Source organism: Chinchilla lanigera, unplaced genomic scaffold, assembly GCF_000276665.1.
Source record: "Chinchilla lanigera isolate Chin_1 unplaced genomic scaffold, ChiLan1.0 scaffold00022, whole genome shotgun sequence".
Lineage (NCBI taxonomy): Eukaryota > Metazoa > Chordata > Mammalia > Rodentia > Chinchillidae > Chinchilla > Chinchilla lanigera.
The window spans coordinates 28,883,822-28,907,358 of record NW_004955423.1 but is presented as its reverse complement, the minus strand read 5'-3'; the positions used below and the strand labels follow the sequence as shown (position 1 = coordinate 28,907,358).

General features: G+C 42.9%; 1 protein-coding gene across 1 annotated transcript in view; it reads right to left on the bottom strand.

The window, feature by feature from the left end:
- LOC102009196 (chromosome unknown open reading frame, human C1orf87) overlaps positions 1 to 14,244 on the bottom strand; it is a 96,462-nt gene extending 82,218 nt beyond the window's left edge. The window contains 3 exon segments of the mRNA XM_013514369.1: positions 9,854 to 9,935; positions 11,955 to 12,086; positions 14,240 to 14,244. Coding sequence (XP_013369823.1) covers positions 9,854 to 9,935; positions 11,955 to 12,086; positions 14,240 to 14,244 — 219 coding nt within the window.
- Between the last annotated feature and the right edge of the window lie 9,293 nt (positions 14,245 to 23,537).

Genomic DNA, 23,537 nt, shown 5'->3' with positions numbered 1-23,537 from the left:
TATGGGTGTGGCAAGTAGCCACCAAGGCCCCTGAGGGTGCCCAGGTTTCCACCTGCCTTGCATGCTGGTCAGGGAGGTGTCACCACAACTCACCAGGCTTGCTGAAGATGTCCAGGATTCAGCCCAGCCCTGGCAGACACACTATGGGTGTGGTCAGTAGCTACCTTCTGGTCAGAGTTTAAAAGACCGTAATTCTGACAAAAATGCTGCTGGTAAAGATGAGGCTCAGGGGCTTTCTGCTGGGAAGTATTGCATTGGCTGTTGAACTCAAGAAAATATGTATTATGCCTTGTCAGATAGTTTGTCTGCATTTTGCTTGTGCCCTGAGACTTTGTCTGAGACTGAGGTTAAGAGCATTAGACTAGTAAATCTTGCAGAAGAAATTTTGAAACAGTCGAATGTTGAAGTGGTGGCATGGCTACTGTTGGGGGCTTTAGCCAGATCTATGTTGAGAATCAAAAGCAAAGAACCCAGAAGAATCATTTAATATGCTTTGAGTTTGGCCAGAAAGGAAGTTCCAATAAAGTTGTGGACTTCAAATACAGAGTAGATGAAAACTTGGTTACTGAGACAGACGTGGATCATAGAACAGATGGCCTGAGGACATCACAAGAATCATCAGGTCTCCACCATTTGCAGCCTCAAAATTGCAAAGGTGAAATGTGGGACTCATTGGTCTCTCAGTGGTCCACAGGAGAAAATGGCTCGAGGATTTAGAAAATAAAGACAAATGACAATATCTGGGGTCAGATGGAGCTTCTTCTTGCCTGATGAGCACGAGGACTGTTTCCAACAGTAGGGGCGTTGCTGCCCAGCAATCAGTTAGCAAGTTACAATAGCTTGTTTACACGCTTTGAGGAGTGCCCTTGTCCTTGGGGCTCTTGTGTTCTCAGGCTGGCTTTATCTGCACATGCAATTATTTTCCAGCTTCACTGGCTCCCAACAGTGAAAGATTTTGATTTGAGAAGAGACCACCAGAGCACCATGTTACAGAATGGCAGTGGCCTCAAAAATGTATCCCTTAGGGTTGGGTTCAAAGTGCTCAGCAATCCAGGCACTTGACCTATGCAACCAAGGAAGAAAGAAGAATGACTCGTGCTCCAGCTGGCGACAGACCTTGCCATCATCCATGTGGTGCTGGTTTTAGGTACATGTAGAATGGAGGAACTGTGGGGTCAGGAAGGCTTCCACCCAGATTTCAGAAGGCCTGAGAGACCAGGCAGTGTGCCTTTGAGAGGGCAATGTGTGGAGATGTGAGTGTCCAGCTGAAAATGCAGTGGAGACCTCAGAAGGTAGGAGAATCCAGGAGCGTGGATTGTCTGAGGAAATCTTCCAGGAGTGAGCAAAGCCAGACAAAGAGAGGAGCCATGGGAGCCACACCACTAGAAGTGCCACAGGAGCAGAGCCACCCAAGCCCTTCAGAGTTCACTATTTGCCACCAATTTCTGGGGATGTTGGCCATGCAACTGCAGGATTTAATGTTTGCCCTGCTGGATTTTTGTCTTGCTTTGTTCCTCCCATTTCTTCCTATCCCCCTCTTTGTACCTTTTGGAATGGAAATGTCTATCTTGTGCAACTGTAGGTTGGAGGTGTTTAACTTTCATTTCACTTGTACAGGGGCTTGCAGCCAAGAGTTGCCTTAAATCTCAGAGGAGCCTTTGGACTTGGACTTCTCAGTAATGCTAAAACTGTTAGGACTTTGGTAACTCTTGGAGATGGACTAAGTGCCTTTTGCACAAAGGAATGTGCACGAGTCTTTGGGGTGCCAGAGGAAGAATGATATGACTTGTGTCTAGATGTACCCCAAAAATCTCATGTGGTCATAGGTGAGACTTCTTCAGAGGGGACTGGACCTAAAGTGTGGGATTAAGAGTGTGTGATTACTAAATTAGTCCACTGATTGGTTTGGAACAGTTCTGACTGCGGATAATGGGAAGACCCACTCTGAATGTGAATGCTACCTGCTGTAAGGGTGTGTAGCCTGGAAAGAAGGAGGGATGCTGTGGCTGCCTCCTGCTTTTCTGCTGTCTTGCCTGCTGTCTTGATGCCTGCCATGTACTTTTTCTTCCTTTTCCATGCCACCCTGCCTTTGAGCCAGCCAACTATGAACTGAAACCTCCATAGACTGTGAGCTACAGTAAACCTTTCCTCCTTTAACTTTGGATATAAGATACTTTGTCTCAGGAATGAGAAAAAGTAACTAAGACACTGCTCTATGAAATATGTTCCTTTTGCTCTTGGGTTTTCACAGTCCTTCCCCACCCCAGAAACTGACTAATGGTGTCTCTGTCCATAGCTCCCTTTTCCTCTGATTCTGAGAGTCTTGGCCAATGGTTTGACCAATGGGCAGCCTTGGAAGGGAATGGTTCAGACTCAGCATGGCTGACTCTGCTACCTTTATCTCTTGACCAAAGGCTGATAGGGCAAGAGAAACTCCATTTTTCTGGTTTTAACTTCATAGTAAGAGAGGTCATTTAAAGTTCACGTAAGTTGTAGTTGACACCCCCATACCCTAATCCCCTTATCAACTTGCTTAAAAACAGAGCAAAGCCATAAATTTGGAACAGAACAAACAGCAAATTGGGAGGTAGGTTGAAGGCTAACCCACTACAATCATTGGAATTTGGTTGCCTGACCTCCTGGGCAAAAGGTAAACTTTGTGCTAATTATGTGACATTTTGGGGAGATTTCTGAAAATGAAGTAATGGTTACTACGGAAACCTGAAATGTACTAAAACTGAAGGTGAGACCCAGAGCGGCACAGGTTAGAGATGATCCATCAGCCGGCTCCAATAAAGCTTTATTTGTTTATGCTTGTTTGGTTTTCTTGTGTCTTTCTCGATGGACTCGCTTGCTGTATCAAGGCCACTACTGTTCAAAAGGTACATGAGCTGCAGCTTGTAGCCCCACTCTCCTCTGTTCAACTTTTCAGGTAAGGTCTGGTAACAACCTTACACATGCTGGAACCTGAACCTAGTACCATATCTTGTAGTTCTCTTAATGTCAACCTGCATTTTTGCAATTAGACACTTCCTAACTAAACCATCCTTGGATCATCCTATTAGGTGTGTAATCTGCTTCTTACTGGGATCCAGACTTATGTATTCTTATGTAAATCTTTTAAGCTGATCCATTACATCCGCCTATAACTGACTCTACAGAACTGAATAATAGATATGGATTTTATGCCAAAGTACATACATTTCTAAGGCCTTTGATAAATGTACTCAGAAAAGACCAGTACCATGTGAGTATTCTCTCCATAAACCCTACCAGCTCTTGATAGTTCCATTGTAAAAGCATTTACCCACCAATAGACAACTGGATGAAGACTATGTGGTATCTACTGGCATACTACTTGGCTACACAGAAGGACAAACTTCAGACATTCGTGAGAAAATGTATGCATCTGGAAAATATAATATTGAGTGAAGTAAATCAGATATGCAAGCAGCTTAAATACCGTACAGTATCTATCATTTGAGTAAGGCAAAGTACAAACAAAGAGCACAGTACTGGATGGACGGAAAGAGACAAGGGGATGGATCTCTTGCAAATGGGAAGAGGTCCAAGAGAACATAGCCAAGAGGTGAGGAGGAGGGGAGGGGAAATAAGTAGAATAAAAATATGCCACGTACAAGAACCTAATAACATCAATGAATGTGAACACTGTAAGTCATAAACTTGAAATAAGATTAATAATATCAACAAAACAAAATGAGGGAAAGGAGAATTAGAGGAGGAGGGAGGGAAGGGGATTGAAGAAAAGTACTGAGCTGTAGTATGTACTCCCCAAGATGACTGTAAGCTTCATGTACTGCAAGCAAATACTAATAAAAGTAGTGCAAATCGTTGTCATTTTATAACTCAATAATAAAAATGTTTTTCTTTTAAAAAAATTCTACTTTGATTTGTAAAAATAATAGCTTGTTGCTGCTTACATTTCTTATATTATCATTCAGGTTGAAGTGTCCTTATATATCTGTTGCTCAATTTCATTTTTTCTCTTATGTACTGTCTGTGTAGGCCTATTGCATTTTAAAAATTAGACTGCTCATATTTTTTATTGCTTTGTATGACCTCCTTATACATTAAGAAATTTAATTTTTTCTATGATAGACATTGCAAATCATATTTTGTTTTTGGCTTTGGCTGTTTTCAAATACAAAATTAATAATGGTAAAATAAAATATCTTACCTCACAGTCTCAGTATCTGGGATCAATAAATATCTGTTTTTGAAGCATTCATTTGGAGTTTACTCACATGACACCATGTATTCTTAAAGATTTATGCCTATGTCTCATACCACAGGCTTATATCTCAAAAAACACTATAACTACTTCTTTATATTTTTCATAGTGTCTGGAATGAGCACAAAAGCAAACAAAAATAACAAAAAAGCCATTGTAGGATGTTAATGAAGAGGCAATTTTAAGGAGAGATTGAATTCATGGATATGAAGATATTCTGTAGATTATACAATGAGAAAAGCAATAAACAAAGATAAGGTATTCTGGGTAAATGTTTCTTAAAATTAATAAGATACTTGAAATCTTATTTATTTCTTATGTTTTGGAGTTTGTTTATATGTAATAATTCTACATTTTAATGGGATATAGTATCATGCTTCTAGATATGCATATAGAATGTATTGATCTTGAATTTTTTGTTTCCCCTTTTCATCAGTATCATTCATCATGGGGAATTGGTACGTATACACAGGACATCTTGATCCTTTTTACTTCCCATTCCACACCCTTCTCTCCCCATCCTGATTTGAATTTTTGAATCACAGAGTTGCCCAGTTTATTTAGGGACAATAGTTGGTCACTGCTACCATCTTTTGCCTGGGTTACCATACCACCCCCCTAAATGATCTTTCTTTCACTCCTGTCACTTCTAGTTTATCTATCGCTCAGCACCTGGAATCACCCTTTAGAAAGTGTAAACATGCTCTTTCTTCTACTGTGCTCAGTTTTGCATGGGTTTCCCATCCTATACAGAGTGCAATTCAAAGTTCCTACCATGGCACACATGGCCCCCTCCTATGTCTTGCAGGCCTCTTTGGCTCCAGGATTTTTATTAGGCCAATATAAGGAAATTTTTTGTTTAAAAAAATTGCTTGCATCCCATGCAGTCAAGCTAGGTTCCATCTGTCTGCAGCAGATGCTGGGAAAGCCAGATACCAAGATCCAGAGCACCTGTGATGGGGGAAGTTGTATCCTTTTTTTCTGAAACAGAGGAGGGGAGAAGAAACCACCATTTCTGTGCGAAGCTGGAACCTAGTGGAGCCATGCCTCTTGGGGCCCAAGCTGAGGCAGTCATACCCAGCTCACTGCTAGCCAACCAGGGATTTTTCTTATGGCTCCATGGATCCCCATGGTCTCAGTTCAAACGTCACCTGTTCACACAGGTCTCCTAGGAATTCCCTTTGTGATTCCACACACCATGCATTTCTTTTCTCCTTTTCTCTATTGCACAGTCTTCATTCAAATGATAATTGCTTATCTGGTTGTTATACGTCTCCTGTCCCTAAAACTTTAGGGACATTACCTTGTACCTAATGGCTTGGAACTCAGTAGATGTTCATTAATGTTTATGGAAACGAAGTTGGCAGAATTCCATGTATTCATGGATATCTAAAACTGTTAGCATTAACACCTTAACATTTAAGACAAAACACATAGAATTTATTATTATGCATGATGACTTTGGGGGGTTAAAATAATACCAGACAATGGGTTCCAGGAAGAGTTCTGTGGGAAAACACAAGAATTTTGGATTTCTTGGTTAGAAATATAGTGTAACTTATTACAAGTATTCACTATCCCTTCCCATAAAACTTGCAGTCTGCTTCCACTGAACTAATAATGCTGCACCCATTGTAGTGCAACTATGGAAGGTAGGAAGAGCCTGGGCCACTGGCTCCAGGAACAATGGAACCAACTTTATTGATGATAAACTTCTCACAGCAGTTCCTTGAAATGGACCCTCACCTCTTCTCTTTAAATCAATGCTCATGTTCTCTAAATGTCACCCTGAGACACAGTTCAGACTGTGGATCTAGTCTGATGGGACATCTACGTGCCCTTGCTGCTTGCTTCTGCTCTGATGGATCCATCCTGACTGAGAGTAACGAGTATCCTCCACGAACATTAAGCTCAAACACAGACGGAACCCACACTCTGATGCCATGTAACCAAGAGTGTGTGCACTGATCTCAAGACAGTCTTGGCATGTATCTCCATTGATCTGACCTTGTTGGTTTTAACAAGGCTTCCCAGAATCCTGCTACCTATATGTTTACTGTGAGAATCTGTCTTCTTTGACTGTTGATTTAAAAATGTTGAATAAGAGCAATGTCACAAAAAACCCTCCCCATCTCCAACAGGTTGTATTTACAGTAGTTGTTCAGTCTTTACCAGTTGGCATGTGCTATAGTTTCTTGACTTATGAACTCAATTCATTCCCAAGGGCTCTTTGTAACTGAAGTTGTCAGTTGAAGGCTGAGGCTCCTCTACACAGCCTTTAAAGTCTCTCTTCTGTGTATAGGCAGATCTCAGTGGCCCAGGAGTCCTCTATTAACCCCATATAGAAAGGATGTTGTAATGTTCCTTCCAGAAATCTTTAAGGGTTAAATCTATATCTGAGACCATTTGAAGCGTAAGTAGGCAGCATTCAGTTCATAACTCAAGACTTTGGTTGCAAGTTAAAATTAAAATTCTGGTCGTAACCCAAGTTGTTCATCTATCAGGCCACTTGTAACTTGAAGGTGCACTGTAATGTATGTTACAGCTTTTTAGATCCTCTACAAGCTCATGCTGGTGTCTAGTCCCTGTGTGGGGCACCAGAAAAAAATTAATCTGAGGGTGGTGTTGAGAGGTGTCCATTTAGGAGGCATTCAGAATTCACAAGGTCATCACAGAGTCCCATAATTGAATTCTAGTAACTTCATTAGAGGGAAGATAGCCAGAAAACACACACACACACACACACACACACACACACACACACACACACAAGCTGTACCCTCAGAACTCTGCAGTAAGAAGATGATCAGCAGACATAGCCAGTTAACTTTGAGATTCCAGAACTGTGATTCAGAATAAATCTCTTTTCTAGTCTGTGGGATTGTATTAATAGCAACAGAAAATTGCCTACTATGGGATGTCACCTGTCTTAATAATGTCCATTTCTCAGTTCTCTACCTTGTTTCTGGACTTTGTGAGAAAGATGTGCTTAATGACATATTGAAATCAACAAATGCTATGCTTCTATTACTCATATTCATTATCCCATTGGTTAAGAGAATGGGCATAGTCTGTTATCATGTTTGGTTAACATGTACCAACCCTTGGTGACCATCACCTTGGTGTTTTGTTTTCTCAGATAACACACTTAATTCTTTGGTCTACAATTTTGCCAAGCATTGTCCACAAGCCTCTAGCTCTGATGTTGTATTTTACACTTTTATCTCTTTTTTAGAAATAAGAAAATGTGTCTCCTGTCACCTGGTCTACTCTCCTTCAATGAACTACCAATGTCACTCACTCATCAACAGGTCTGCCTTCTATTCTGACAGCTTGAGGCTTCAGACTTGGCTTTATTTAAAGCAACTAAGTATTATCTTCTCAACAAAAGTCATGCTCTAATCCATTAACAGGTTTCCAACGTGTGTGAGAGATGTCTTTTGTGGTGCGGATATGGTTGTGTGCATAGACATGACAACGAGATTAGGGGATAGAAATGCAAGGGTCAAGCCCCAGGTGGATAATGGTCATGGATGCAGACACAGGGAAAACCCATGCAAAGTTTAGCATTATGATGCCACACACCAAGGAAGAACAAGAACAAGAAAAGACTGAGATGGACAACACACCCTGGCTCTCTCAGAGGGAAAGCCATGTCCATATATTCTGGATGTTGGCCCGCCAGGCTCCATGTGAGGCAATAGCTGCTGTTCAAGGCCACATAGTGCGGAACCTTGTCACTGTCCTAGCAAGCTCTTGCATTATTATCTAAATTTTCAGGTTTGACATAGGAAATCAGAGCCAAAGGTGGTTATACCAGAAAATTTTTGCTTTTCTAGCTGTTATTGGTTTGTGATTCTCTTTTAATTTATATTTTCCTTCAAGAAACTTTCCTCCCACTCCTTGCCTTTGGTATTGGTGATTTTCACTAATGGTTTCAATTAATTAAACACAAAGACAACACTTTTTTAGGCACAGGCTCAGGGTATAAGGACTTTGGAGGAGACTTTCTGAAACATGGTAGTGGTGGTTCTCTCTTTATCTCAGCAACAAAAAACCTGCCAATTTTCTATTTTTGAACCATGCAAGATTACTTTGGCAAAACCTCATAATTGTCCTCTGTCATCTCAGCAACAATAGCATCTAGGTCATAGAAAACAAACAAAAACACCTGTCTTCTGATTAAACACTACCATTTTTTATAGTATCCCAAGGGAGATGCAAAGCCTTTTATTTCACAACCAATTTAGCTGATTTAATGCATTCTTTTATTTCCTGCTTCCTGAAGGTTGAAATATGGGGGGGGTGAGGTAGGAAAGGCATCTTTCAGAAAGGTGAAGGGAATGTCCTCTCCTCTCTTTCCTTTTAGAAATGTATTGAACTAGATCCCCCAGGAAAAATCTGAAGGGCTTTGAGTAGGATGAGACCAAGCAGACAACTTTAGGAAAGAAAGGTAGCAGTACAGCTGTAATGTGGTTTTCCAGGTAGAAGGAAATTACAGCTTGGAGTCTAAAGGAAGCCTGTTTTACTTTCCTTGCCAGCCACTCATGTCCTCTGTGTCTGTTTCTTCATCTATAAATCAGACCACTTGCCTTCTAGGCATAGAATGCACAAGCAATGGAAAGCATTACACAGGAAGCTATTTGGCTTTCAGTAAGTGTTTTATAGACTTGGAAGGACAGGCTGCCATAGCTACTGAGCATGCTGGACATCACAGGCACTGCAAAGGTGCTCTGCATGCTTTTTTTCACTTAACTCTCATTCCTCATTTAACAGTCCTATTAACTAACCCACTTTCCGAAGGCCAAGAGACCAGGAAGAAAGAGCTCCAGGGCTCAGACTCAGCTCAACTCTGCAGGATCCCAAGTGCTTCACCTTCCTGACAACACCGCTGACACCGGAGTTTCTCTGTGCTGACCACTGTGACTGAGGAGAATGGAATGGTTGGTGCTCCTACTGCCTCTGTGGAGCCAGGACTGTGGAGCTGTAGTGTCTGAGTTCCAGGCAAGGATTCAGGTGGCCTGGTGTGGGACCCTTGACATTAACATTTAGGGGTTCTCTGGGTGATTTTGAGGATTGCTGGGTTTTGTAACCACGGCTTTCTGCACCTGTGCTGAATGATGTCATATCTTTTCTATGTTCTATTTATTTAGTCTGTAGGCTTCTGGCATAGAGAAAAGAGCTAAGAAAATAATCTTTGGAGGAAAGACTAGTTGCCACTTAGGGAATGCCTTCTATAAGAAAGGTAGGTATGACACAGTAATGAACTGTGAACTATCAAAATTCTGTAAGGAAGAGCTTGTCATTCCCTCTTTGCCCAGCATCTGGTGAAGTTTAGGAGTATGTGCATATCCATCCTCAAATATGGCTCTGATGAGGTTGTAAGAAAAGAGAGGTACGCTAGCTACACTTGGTGAAGCCTTGGTTTAGAGGAATATCAAGTGGGAATAACAATAATCCTACTCCTTCAATTCACACAAATTAACTAACAATACTCCCCAAATTACTACATGTGTGGTGGATTACAAACCTGATGAAGAGAAACGATAGTAACCCATTAACATTAATAAATGTAGGCAGGCCCTTCAGGGCCCGGCCCACCTGGCTGCACAGGCGCCTGGAAAGGCAGGCAGCAGGCACCTGGGAAGCGGCGTGGAGAGCGTGCCTGCCCTGGGGCCGGCCGCTGCCCCAAAACGCCATGCCGTAGAGAAGCACTGACACAGTAGGCGTGCCCAGAGAAGTGCATGAACCATCCCGACATGGAGAAACCTCTGGGAAAACATGCCACACGGCAGGTCGCTCTTGGCCCTGCCCTTGAGAGCCAGAAAGGTCCGGAGTCAGCGGAGGAGCAGCTGATGAACAAGGACTCGGAGAACACAAGAGTACCGACGCCCCGACGACTCAGAGGTTCAGCTGACTGGGGACGTGGGAGCCATTTGGGAGCTGGAAACCAGGAGGACCTTGCGCAGCACCCGGGATGACGCCCTGGAGGCCATTCTTCCCCCCAACTGTGCAGGCTGCGGTGGAGGAGCGCATGGAACTCCGGAGAGGTCTGCACCAGGACTTCATGCATTACATGGGTGCCCAAGATTCAGATTTTGAAGAACCGCCTTCATGGAGAAGGTACGTGTCTAGGTTACCTGACTGGGACACTTTGCACCTGATGGTGCTGAGACTGACTAGCAGGCCGAGGACTTCATCCACATGTTCCTGCCGCCTGTGTTGACGGTTGGGGAGAGGACACTAAGGGTTGAGGGATCCCAATGTGCTGGGAGGCTGGAGGGAACACCCCTCTGCTTTCTTAGACAAGAGGCATTGATAAAGCATACTTCCCTGGATCCCAGGTCAGTAGAGGGACAAACTATTCTTAAAGATAAGTTTATTACTCAGTCAGTCCCAAATAGTAGAAAAAAGCTACAAAAAAATGGCTTTTGCCCCAGATAGCTTACTTGAGATGTTAGTACGAATTGCCTTCTTAGTTTTTTATAGCCATGAGGAGGAGGCCAAGGAGAGAAAACAAAGAGACCGAGAAAAAACAGCTGCCTTTGTTGCAGCACTAAGAGAAACAGACCCTAAGTCAGATTCTCGGGGCCCCAGGAAGAACTCGTGGACAGCCAGGCCACCTCAAGAGGGACTGCCCTAAGAAACCCCCTGGGCCATGCCCTGACTGTAAAGGTGACCACTAGAGGTCGGACTGCCCTCTGAAGCAAGGCCCCAGAGCTCAGACCCCTCCTACCAGCTGGTCCAACAGGAATGAAGGGGTCCAGGGCATACTCTGCCTTCTCCCTCTGGCCAGTCTGTTATCTTCAAAGAGGAGCCCTGTGTAATCATGACTATAGAGGAAAAAGTAAACAGCCTATTGCTGGACACAGGTGCTAGTCTCTCTGTCCTTCTTTCCAATCCTGGCCTTCCTTCCAGCTGTCATACCTCTGTGAAAAGAGACACTGATAAGGAGGTAATCCACTATTTTTCACAACCCTTGGGCTTTAACTACTTGTTAGATCTTTCTTACATATCTCTGTCTTCCTGAGAAACTACTTTGAAGATACCAACATGTATTACAGCAGCCATTGATAATTTCCTACCAATCTGTCCATAACTCTGTAATGTTTTCATTGTTCCTACGCTATTTCATAAATGGAAGTATGTTTATTACTATGTGTTTTCAACAACAACCATTGAGAATAGTCAATGATTATTTAATTGATCACTTATGTGTAGCTCTATTTGTTTTCCCTAGAAACCACTTTGAAGAAACCAAAGTATAGTACAATAACCATTGATAATTTCCTACCATTTTTGTCTGTAACTCACTATTATTTGTCTATTTGTTTTCCTGTGAAACTATCTTGAAGATACCAATAGGTAAAATAACAATCATTAATAACGTCCTACAAAAAAATAATAAAGCTCACTCTGTGTCTTATCTAAAATAAATAAATAAATGTCATAATGCTGGTATTTCCCATCTATTTGGAAAATCAGCCCAAGTAATTAAGGAGTATGGGGAATTATAATAATGAAAAATGCCTGGAAACAGTGCACTTGGAAGTTTCAATGCTGTTTTACTTCTACTGTTGCATCTTAATGACTTAATTTTGCATGGATAGTGTTTTTAAAATGTCAGTTACTGGGTTAAAACAAGCAATTTCATTACCATCTAAGAAAGATAGATATTGTATTTTTCAAACTGGGAACTCACTTCTTTGGTTTCTCAATGAGGTATTGAAAGTGTTTACTTCCAATAATTTTCACTGTGACCTTAAGCATTGCATCGGATCCATGAGGCATCTTCAGAACTGAAGATATGATTCTTCTCAAAGTTCCTTCAGATCTGTACAGGTGGAATAAATAAATAACTCTTTGTGTTTTTCTACTCATGTACTGCAGTTCCTTGTCAATAACAACAGTACCAGGACTGCTGCCTTCCCTAGGAAGGAGCCAAAGAAAATCCCTCTGGAACATTGACCACCAAGTCAAAGGCACCTGGAAAACAGGCATTGCACAAATGTCACCCTGACCACGGTGCTGCTGCTAAAAGTAGAGTATGAAATTCCCATGTGAAAACTGCAGCAACCTCATCCTCAAAGAGGGGAAACTGAGACTAAAATAGTGCTCTACATACATGGTTAGAACAACTAATGGTTCGAGCTTCAATTTAATTGCATCATCAAACCTTACTATTATTCTTTGTCCAGTTCAGAATCTAAGCATCTGATTCTAATTGCATTTCTGGGCCTTCATTTCTTTAAATGAGCTCCAGTGCCATATAAAAGTTATATTAAATACATTTATATACTTTTCTCCTATTAATCAATTTAACTTGAGCAAGCCAGGAACCCAACAAGCAGGGGTGCAATCATACCACCTCATCCATGTGTTATCTCAGTATCCCTAGAAAAACTGTAAGAGGTTCTCAATTGCTACATCACTCTTGCTTACAGTCAAGGTAACAGGATACATTGCTATGTAACTCATTCAACTCAACATCAATTGTGCACTAATTAAGACAGTTAGGAATCTCACCAAGTGGCTGAGTCTTTAGGTGACTCTACCTTCCTGTACTGGAAGACATCAGGTAGAATTCTAGTGAAGTCAGAGAGGAAACCAGGCCCTAGTCAGAGAGGAGAGTCCGTGCCCTGCTCTGAGGCTCCTTTCCTGTCTAATCAAGTTCTAATCTGAGAGATGAAAGTGAATGCAAGGAGGCATGGTGCTTGAAGGGGTGCTGTACAAACAGAATGGGGCTTATGTTCCCCATCTGCTTTGGGAGTGGTCGAGCTGAGACTCAAGCAGAGACCCTGGCCTGTGAGTGCAGGGGTGTATAGAGGTGTGGTACCCAGGGCATGCTGCCAGCCTGGCCCCAGCTGACCACTCTGTTAGAGCCTCTTAGTCTCCAGCCCACACACTGGCATCACAGATTGGGAAACCAAGGCCTAGAGAATATGTGTTGTTGCACCAGGGTCCCACAGGGTGAGGGGTCCAGAGCTGTGCAGGGGTCTGGCTAACAGCTAGACCAGGGCTCCTTCTCTCAAGACTGAGTTCCTCTGGTGGGAGGGTAGCCCTCACCTACCCTGCAGCCTCTTGGAGGTTGTGCAGACAGTTCAGAGCCAGAGTCAGTGGTACCAAGTCCCTTTTCTCCCATCAGGGACGCCCAGCACTGGGCCTTTCCAGGACAGAGCAAGGGCAGCCTTACCACCGAGGTGATGTCCCCACTGGGGATCACCTTCTGCAGTGGACCTGATGGGGGACCTGGAACAACGGGGATAGCCTGCAATCAAAGTGACTTGTGTCACTAAGGATGCCAAAGTAGGGTGCTGGGCAGGGCCAGTGTCCGCCAGCAGGAGCACTACAGGCTGGGGCAGGCATGTAGGGGTGTGAGGAGATTCAGGGGGTGTCGTGGTTACAGAAGGGCAGGAGGTACAGGCAGATGCGGGCAGGTGTGGATCCAGCTTTGGAGCTGAGCCCAGGCTTCCTGAAGGACTGGAGATGTTCTGGGAGCCAGGATTACCTGGGGATCGCCTGACCTGTGGGCTTTATTCTGTTTGTGAAATTTGCATACAGCTGAATTTCTTAGATTTCAGGTTCTAATCCCTGATTCTTTATGGCTAATTTTGGGTAAATCCTTTCTTTTCCCCAAGATTCAGTTTTCTCAACTATAAAGGAGGTAGAATATCATATGAACCTAAAGGTAAGTTGGTGACAAAATTAAACGTGAATCTGAAGATAATAACAACATTGAGTACCAGCTCAGTACCAGATCCTTCATCTGAAGCACCTTGTAAGTTAATGTTTACCAACAAAATAACTTGATTTCTGCTTTAAAGAACAAGAAGAATGAGGCCAGGATACTGAGAAGCTACCAGAGGCCCTGCAGCAGCCTGCAGCAGAGCTAGGATTCCAGGGTGGACCTGTATGTTCCAGATGTCTGGGTACTTTCCACTACATTAGAAGTGTTGAGCAATGTGGGCAAAGCCTCTTCCAACTGACGTCATCGTGCTGTTCCAGTATACATTAACTCAGCATCACTCCTGCCCTGTCCTGTGAAAGTGCTGAGTTTTACAGTTTCCTGCACCCTCAACAGCACCTGCAGCCAGAGAGCTACACACAGCGGCCCCAGGCTCACTGTCCGGAGGCTCCTTCTGCTGTGCACAGCGCTGTGGGACACAGAGGAGAGAGGCAGCCACTCTGCTCCTGCAGTTTCCTCAGGGCTGCAAGACCAGTCTACCCAGGATCCAGCCCTGTCCCAGCTCTTCCACTAACCACATGTCGAAGAACTCAGCCACGGTGGAGAAGGTCCATGGTGTCAAGATCTCCCACACTCCGGCCTCATGCTTTGCTCTGATCTCCCACGACTTCTCCACCCAGTATGGTCTACCCACTGACCAGACTCTGCCTCCATCTCCCTGCCTCAGCTTGTTCACTCTGTTTCCTGTCTGCAGTGCCCTTCTGCCCCCATGCTGACAGGCTGCTTATCTGGGCTCTCAGTTCTGTCTCAAGTGACGGAGAGGGTACCCTGGGGATCAGACACCTGTAGCTCAAGTTCCTCCCTGGCTGTTCATATGATCTTGGACAAGTTGATTTGCATCTTTATGTTTTAGTATCCTCTGCTACATAATGTGTATGATTAATAGTGAACACTGAGTTATGGAAGTCAAGCATGTACAACAATGCCTGACACATAATGAGAAAAATAAATGTTTGCTGTTATTGTTATCAGTCAAGAAGCAAACTAGACCTAAGACGCTGAAGATGGTTTCTTTGTCCTCTGTATAATCTGTGGTTTCTTTTAGGGAACTTGTCTTTTTTGCTGAGAGGGTGGCTGTGTGCTTGCTTTGGTTGTCATGCCTTCCTAGGTCAAGCTTGTGGAAAGCCAAATAATTATCCCCAAGAGGTCTTCATCCTATTGCCTGGCCCTAGGAATGTCACCTTCCAGGAAGACTAACTCTGCTGATGTGATTAAGCTGAGGATCATGAGATGGGGGATCATCCTGGGTTATCACAAGTGTCCTTGTAGGAGAGGTAGTGGAAGCAAGGGCACACATGCTTTGATGAAAGGATCAAGAGACAAGGAATGCAGAGGTCTCCAAAAGTGAGGAGAGGAAAGGAAACTGGCTCTTCTGGAGTCTCCAGGAAGAACCAGCCCCACTGATCCTCTGACTGCAGTCCAGTGAGACCCATTTTGGACATGTGGCCCCCAGAACAGTAACAATCTTCAAATGTGTGCCAGTTCATTACAGCAACCCTAGGGAAGAGTAAAGCTGTGCTGTTGTGACTCTATTTCTTCTATATTTTCTTAAATACCCAGAACCATAGCTAGACTAAAGTAAGGACTCTGTTTCTTTTAATTAAATAAATGAAAGAGAACAGAACAAAAACCAAACTTCGCAATTTCTTTCTGGAAACACTACTCAGTGGTGCTTGATCCCCATGGTGCACTTCCTCAGTGCATTTCTGTGAGAGGAGCTCTCTCTGCCTCTTCCAAGAAGTCTCCATGAGGGCTGCCAGTCTTTCGCATTCCACTCACATGCAGCTTAAGAAGGCTGGCTCTTACCAATGAGCCATGCACAGATACGAAGAAAGCAAGGTCCTCTCTTTGTTGGGGATGGCCAGGAGGACTGAGGTTGAGGTTTTGGCAAATCTTTGCACCCATGCATTGTCTTTCTCTCAGAGAAGAGGAGGAAGCCAACCCACCAATCAAAGTGAGCAGAGCAGAAAGAGCCAGCATGGAAAGGAGAGGAAAACAAGGAGCCTGGTTCCCTGTGTGTGGAATTTGACCCTCAAACTCTCAGGCACAAAAGCAGTTCATTTCCCTCTCTCTGAAAACATTTGAGACGTACCTGATTGATCTTTACCAAGAGTCTGCATCACACAGAGAGTGAAACTTGTTCAGGTTTACATATGGGCACGGTTAACTGACCCACGTTCTGGGTTTCACTGTAAACTCTGTGATGAAGCTTAAAAGAATAGAAAATTGATTTTCTTTGCATTGGTTATTTCAGTAAAAACTACCTTTGACTTTATCTTGGACTTCTAGGTCTTACAAATGCTAACTTGAAGCAATGACTTTGGAGGGGCCACTGCACAGCTCTATCAGCCTGATGGTAGTTATATGACATTCAATATGTTTTTAGATGTAAAGGAATCTCTGCTCTGCCACTTCCAACCAGATCACCCTGAAAATGTAATTTAATTCTCCTTCCTGTAAGGTGGAGACCAACAACTATTTCCCTGTGAGATTTTAATAAAGGTTGGAGATCAGGTACTTAGCATCCCTAATGGATGATAGATTTACAAAGTATTTTTACTTATAGTACGAGCAGCTAACATCTAGTGGATATTTATTAAATGTCAGACACTGCTAAAAGCTCCCTTTCAACATCCTATTTAATCCTCATAACAGCTTCATGTAGCAAAGACAGTTAATGTTCCCATTTTACAGATGAGGAACCTGAGGCTTACAGAAGACATTCTGCTTTAGGAAAAGTAACCAGGAAGAGCCAGGCTGTAGTGGAAATCCAGATGTGTCTGACAAGAAGTGCCCTTTACAGCACTACACAGTTCCTTTGTGGGTTCTGGTTGGCCGTTGTCACTATAATTATATGAATGTTCACTCTTTACTGATGTTGTTTTAAGGCACCAAAAGTCCTTTCCAGATTGCAGTCTATAATAGAAGTTTTAAGGCGTGGCCTTTCCTGGGATTTTCATTTCACACTCTGCTTTACGAAATGATATAACCAAGAAACATCTCTCTGGTGGTTTACATTAAACAAGGCAAAACAAAATGCTTTGCAATAAATGTCTCTATAAGATTAAACACTGTGGTTAAAACTGCCTTCCTTGGACTCAACAGCTTTAGATTACAAGTCACCAGAGAAAGATTCCACAGAAATATCTCCATCCAATAGTCAGTGCTCTGTCTTTTTCCCCAAAGAAAGATGAATAGTGGTAATAAGGGAACTGCAGCTATTCCCTTCTAAACTGCATGACTTTACATTTACCATCAGAGAAAGAAAAAGAGCAAAGAATGTTCTCCAATGGTTTCTTTTTGCCCATATAAGTCAAAGTAGAATGAGTTTATAAACAGAGAGGAATAAAGAATTATTCCTCTGAATGGTTTAATCACAGATCTAAAAATGAGGCATTTTGTAGTGAAGTCCCTGTCCAAATACAGGGGAGACTAATAATGATGTTGAGCTGCACTGTGAAGAATATTAGGGTATACAGTGAGTTTCTCCTCCAAGGCACAGGCAAGACTCAAGTTACTTTTGCAAAAAATGGGTGACGTAGGTAAATAGCTAAGTGCAGGCTGGGCTGAGGCCCGAATGTAAACGTGGCTAAGTTCCTGCCCAACTTAAAATACCTTCGTGGTTCTGGGAAAACAAGACTGGATATTGTGCAAGACTGTGCACATTCATCAAATGGACCAACTTTATATGCTGTAGGATTGACAGCTAGGGCTGTCATACCAAACAGGCACAAATGGGTAGATAAAATGACAGAAATGGGTGTTTTGACATTGTGGGTGCTAGAAGTCTGGAATCAGGTGTTGGCAGGGTGGGTTCATTCAGAGGATGGTGAGAGAAAATCTGTTTCATGGCTCTGGTAGTTAGTTGGCAATTTTAGCATTACTCAGTGTGACAGTTTATCCTGGTGTGTCAATTTCATTGGATTAGATCTAGAAAGTTATCAGAGCATGCTCTGGATGTATCTGGGGGGTGATGGTGGTGTGGCTTGTCTGGTTCCTCACCCCTTGCTTTTTGGGTCTGTTCCCCTGCTCTGTCCGCAGCCTCCAAAAAGTACGCAGCTTTGGTCCACTGCACCCCTCTGCCATGATGCTCCTGCCTTGAAAACAGCCAGCTCCGGGCTGAATTCCCAGACATTTTCTCCTATAAATTGTGAGTGTCAGGGACTTCGTCCAGTGATAGGAAAGCTGAGTGATATACTTGTCTGTGGATCTTTAACTTCATCTTCATGTGATGCTCTCACGTGCACATCTGTGACCAAATATCCTGGATTTCTTTAAGTTTTATTTCCTTATCAGTATATGCAGTACATAATGATTATATTTACCATAGGGGTTAGTGCATGTACAGAACATATCTTAATTATCTTCATCCCTTTTCCCTTGTTCTCCCTCCCTCATCCCTCCATCTCATGGTCCCCTTCCCTTTTGCAAAAGATCCATCTCCCTATTTCCTATTATCTATCTTTTATTTTGCTCTTTATTTATAATTTGGATTTCTCATATAAGACAGAGCATGTGACATTTAAACTTGTGTGTCTGATTTATTTCACTTAAGATTATGGTCTCAAGGGATCTGTTTTCCTGCAAATGACTCAAGTTTATTTTTCTTTATGGCAGAGTAGTACTCCACTGAAGATAAATACCACATTTTCTTTACCTGTTCATCCCTTAATGGTCATATGGGATGCTTCCAAAATTTAGCTATTATGAGTTGAGCTGCAGTAAACATGGGTATGTGTGTATCACTGCACTATGATATCTTTAGCTCTTACAAAAAGATACCCAGAAAAAGAATAGCTGAGTTTAATGGAATTTCTAGTTTTGGTCTTTTGAGGAATCTCCATAGTGACTCCCATAATAGCTGTACCAGTTTACATAAAAATGTTCAACATTTCTCACTATTGAAAAAATGCAAATCAAAACAATTAGATTCCATCTTATTCCAGACAGAATAGTTATCACTAAGAAATCAAATAATAACAAATGTTGGAGAGGTTCTGGGGGAAAAGGAACTCTTCATACTGTAGGTGAGAATGTAAGCAAATAAGCAAATTTCCTGTTTTTATAGGTGATACTCCAGTAAGACCTCCTCTGAACTCTGTTACCACCCTATTTCTATATAAAGGCACATTGTGACATGCTGAGGATTAGTGATAGGACTTCCATACATAAATATTAGTAACACAAAATTCAACCATTAACAGGATCCAAAGCCTGGCTTGCTCTTAGAATGGTGTTAATTCCAACAAGCTACTTTGTCTCTCTGTGACTTTATTTCTTCATGGATAATATCAGTATGTACTGTACCATAAGTGTAAAATGAGTTGAGGTATTTAGGAGAGTGTTTGGCATGTGTAAGAATTTGCTGCTATCAGCATTATCTCTATAGCATCCTTCATTGTGGCCTTCTTTGTTTGCCCTTGAGACTTCTCCAACTTCCTCCATCACTCCCTTCTTCTCCCTTTCTTCTTCTCAATGGTACCTGCAGTCACCTAGAGGGTTCCTTAGACTGTCCATGGTGTTGAGCCTTCAGGGCCTTTTCAGAGTTTCTGTCATTTTGCCTGAAAAACAGCAAAGATTCCTCATGGCCCTCCTTCTGACCTGTATGATAAGCTCAGGTGTCATCCAATCTGTGAAGCTATCTATCACACAATGTTGCCCATCAGATGTGCATCTCTCAGTAAACCAGCAGTTTAATAAACCCATGATCTCCATAGTAGTTAGTGGTTAAACATCTTTCTTCCTGCCCAATTGCTGCTACGGATGATAAATAATATGCCATATCCATCACAGAGCCAGCTCTAAGCACAGTGCTGGCACATAGTATGTGATCACAAATGCAGATTAAATACATAAGAGAAAATAAGCAAAGTGGGTGGTTTGTTACAGTATGTAATGATGATAAGTAAGCACAATGTAACAAAGGGCAGCAGCTATTATTTATTTAAGGTTTGCTCTGTGCTAGCCCCTGGTAAAGGTATTTTACGTGTGGTACCTCAGTTATCTTAGTAATGATCCTGCAAGGGATATATTATTTTCATTGTTTTACTGATGAGAAACCTGTTATCAAAGTGCTGGATGATCCAGAATCCTTGGTTGCAATACAAAAACCTCCACTAGAGCCAGATAGCAAAATGGCATTTCTCATGGGATGTAAGTGGAGAAGTGAACTCAGATATCTGGGATAGTTAGGGACCATAGGGGAGAACTGTCTTTTTCTGACTCTATCTCTGCACTTGTCTGCACATCAGGCTTGTTTATTCTTCCTTCTGGTATGCACGGATGTCTTTGACAGTCCAGACCATGGGGAAGAAAGTCACCAATCACGTCTCATGAGTTTATGTCCTTTCCATTCAAGGGTCCAGGAAAACCTAGAATGTCTTAATCTCACGTGCTAAGGAAGAAGGGAGAAGTTATGGTGGCCTGGTTTGGGCCAGAGGGCAGCTGCGGGAATCAACAGTTGCACTGGAGGAAGGGAGATGGACAGAATCATGTACAAGATGGTTGATCAGAGCCCCGAGTCAGAGAGTTATAAGGTGCAGAAATCTGATAGAAATTAACCTGGAAGGATGTTGAATATCTTGCCCAAGGTCATGCAGAAAATAAGTGATACCGCACTGCTTCTGATTCCCATCTGCTGGACTTCAAGCATTGTATTTCCTCCTTGAAGAATTATGTTATTAAACTCTGAAGTATAATAAAAAAGCCCTAAAATATAATTAAAAATCTTAATAGTTACTGCAGAGTAGAGGTCGTAATCACAGAAAGACCACCTTGTTACCTTTGCCATGGCCTGCTCTGTCCCACACTGGGAGGAACACCACTAGCTTTGAATTTGGCATCCATCACTGAGCTATAGTGCTGTAGACTGGACTGCCCCACTCCCCTGGCCCAGTCCACCCTGACCCCCAGGGTGACAGCTTTCAGGGTTGGACTCTTGGGGAGAGGACTGGCTCACAGGAGCTCTGTGCTCATCAGCGGGATTAATGACCTTGCAAAAGAGTTTTCAGAGTGCCAGTGTGTCCTTCCACTGTGTGGGGTCCCAAGATGAAGACATATCTGTGCACCCAGAAATGGGCCCCAGACACTGAACAGGGGCCAGCTCAGTCTCAGATCTGAGAAATAAATCTCCATCATTTATAAACCAGCTCCTCTGTGGCATTTTTGCTGCAGCAGCCTCGGTAGACTAAGCCACACAAAATGTCAAGGTTGAAAGTGACCTTAGAAATGATCAGGTCTGACCATTCTTCCACAAACCAGATGGGACATGAGTGTTCTTTATAGCATTCTGGCTCAATGATTGGGAGGCCTCAGAGAACTGCATGGGAAGAGAATAAGAACATTGGCTCTGAGGCCAGAAGGACTGAGCTCAGGACTCATTCTGCCACTCTTGCCTTCCTGTCCTGGGCAACAGACTTAGCACTTAGCTTATTACCTTACTCTGTGAAAAAAGTGAGGAAGAGACTCATCCTCTTCTTAAAGTCATACCTGTCACTTACATACAAGTAAAGGCCTATTCTGAAAGGCTTATGTTCAACATCACAGTAAATCACAATAGATAGATGCTGTTTTGAGGGGAAGAAACAGACAGAGAAGTCAGTTCCTCACTGGAGCCTGCAGTTAGTGGTGGGGCTGGAATCTAGACATGTGAAGCCCAGCTGGAGAGCTTATGAACCTCCAACCTGAGGCCTCCCCTTGCCATTGATGGGGCCAGCAAGTGACACAACACATGTAAAGCACATTGCCTAGGTCCTGGCATGCTCTATGTCCTTGGTAACTGCCCTGGCCACTATCTCCTCGTTCTTCCAATCTTCTACAGCCTGAGTGGCATCAACTCCCAAGTTCCTGAATGCCCCTGGGAGGAGAGGGTAGCCTGTCATTTTCCTGAAGCTTGAAGGTGTCTAACATTCACACCCACCCATGAACACAGACCTCTTGTAAGGGGGTAACAAAGTGACTCAGAGGAGGGGTATTTCTCGGTAGCACCTCTGGGCGCCTAAATTCATTTTCATGATGAAAGTTACTACATTTGTACCACTGGAGGATCGACGTCTTTCCCATACTTACTGATCATAATTTTAAGGCATTATGGTGAGTTATTGAGGATACAATGGTGAATTGGGTTTATGCTCCTCTCTCAGCATAACCAACAGGAGAGATAAAAGGGTTTCACAAGTAAGCGTTATCCAGGATATAAAGTAAGAAGAGATAAGAAATAAATACGAAAAACTGAAGGTTAAAGAAGTTCCTTCATAACAGTAAGATAGGGAAGATTTTATAAAGTTAGCATATGAGTCGGACCTTCAAAAGTTAACAGATGAGATGCAAAGGGCAAGAGACCATATACTAAGACAGGGAATAACAAGGAGAGAGAGGAAAAGAAATTATGAGGTATGTTGAGCATTCCTTTCTAGTTTGATCTGGAGGAAGGCAGAAGAAGAAACTGGGAAGGACAGCTTGGGCCAGATCATACAGGACCTGAGTACCAAATGGAGGTGCACTGTTTTTCATTAGGACAGTGATGTGTGTGTTACTTTACAGTTGGAATAAAATCACCTTGGTAATGGCCAGGAGAGCCCACACCACGTGAGGGAAAGTGAACAGAAAGCTCCTAAGTCTGAGATGTCAAGAAAACAAAGTTTAGTGTTCTTCACACAGCACTTTACAATGGTTTGGGCAAATCTCCATGACAGTTGTCCCCTAGATACAGGAACTCTCAAACACCCTTCCATGTGTCCTTGGCAAAAGAAGAAAGTGCTGGGAGTCCCACCTGGAATGAGATGCTGTTTCTACTAATAGCCCACTCGCCAGCACAGAGGGTTGGGCCTGACCAAACAGGGGCCAGGGAGGGTGGGCCTCAGCCTTATAAGGCTGAGAGAAGTGGATAAAGGTGCCTGTGTGGTGTCTACCACACCCACGCTTGCAGAAAAGTCATCATAATTCTGAACAAGTTTGTATTTACAAACAAAATATAGATATGTAGGATTTCTAATATGCTGCTAACAAGGTTTTTCCCATCTGTTACAGTTAACACTTTCAAGTGAAGAAAATGTTGTTTATGGCTTATCTGCCCACAGCACATATGAAAGAAAGGCACTTACTTATTTCTGTAATCTGCTGTTATTATCTCAGAGTCACATGAGTCGGTGTGCTCACAGCAGACAGACCCTCATATGATTTCAGCTACAAGCTGCAGTTTATTGGTTTTCTCCGGTACCAGGAACCGAACTCACGACCTCGCACTTGCCAGGCAGGTGCTTTTGCCGCTGAGCTAAATCCCCAGCCCCAAGCTGCAGTTTAATGCATTGGACACAGCTCCTGTCAGAGCATGACAAGAGAAGAACCCATACTTAGAGAGGAAGCTCATGTATATGGTGTGCAAATACAGGTCTCCTACATATGAGATGTTGCTGTATGAGCCAAGGTACCTTGCTTTCCATGGGCTGAAATGCATGGCTAGTATGGTTGAATCAAGAGTGACTGAGCTCTGGAGTCAGGAAAGAGTTAGAATCCTGACTCTAGGATAATTGCCATGTGATT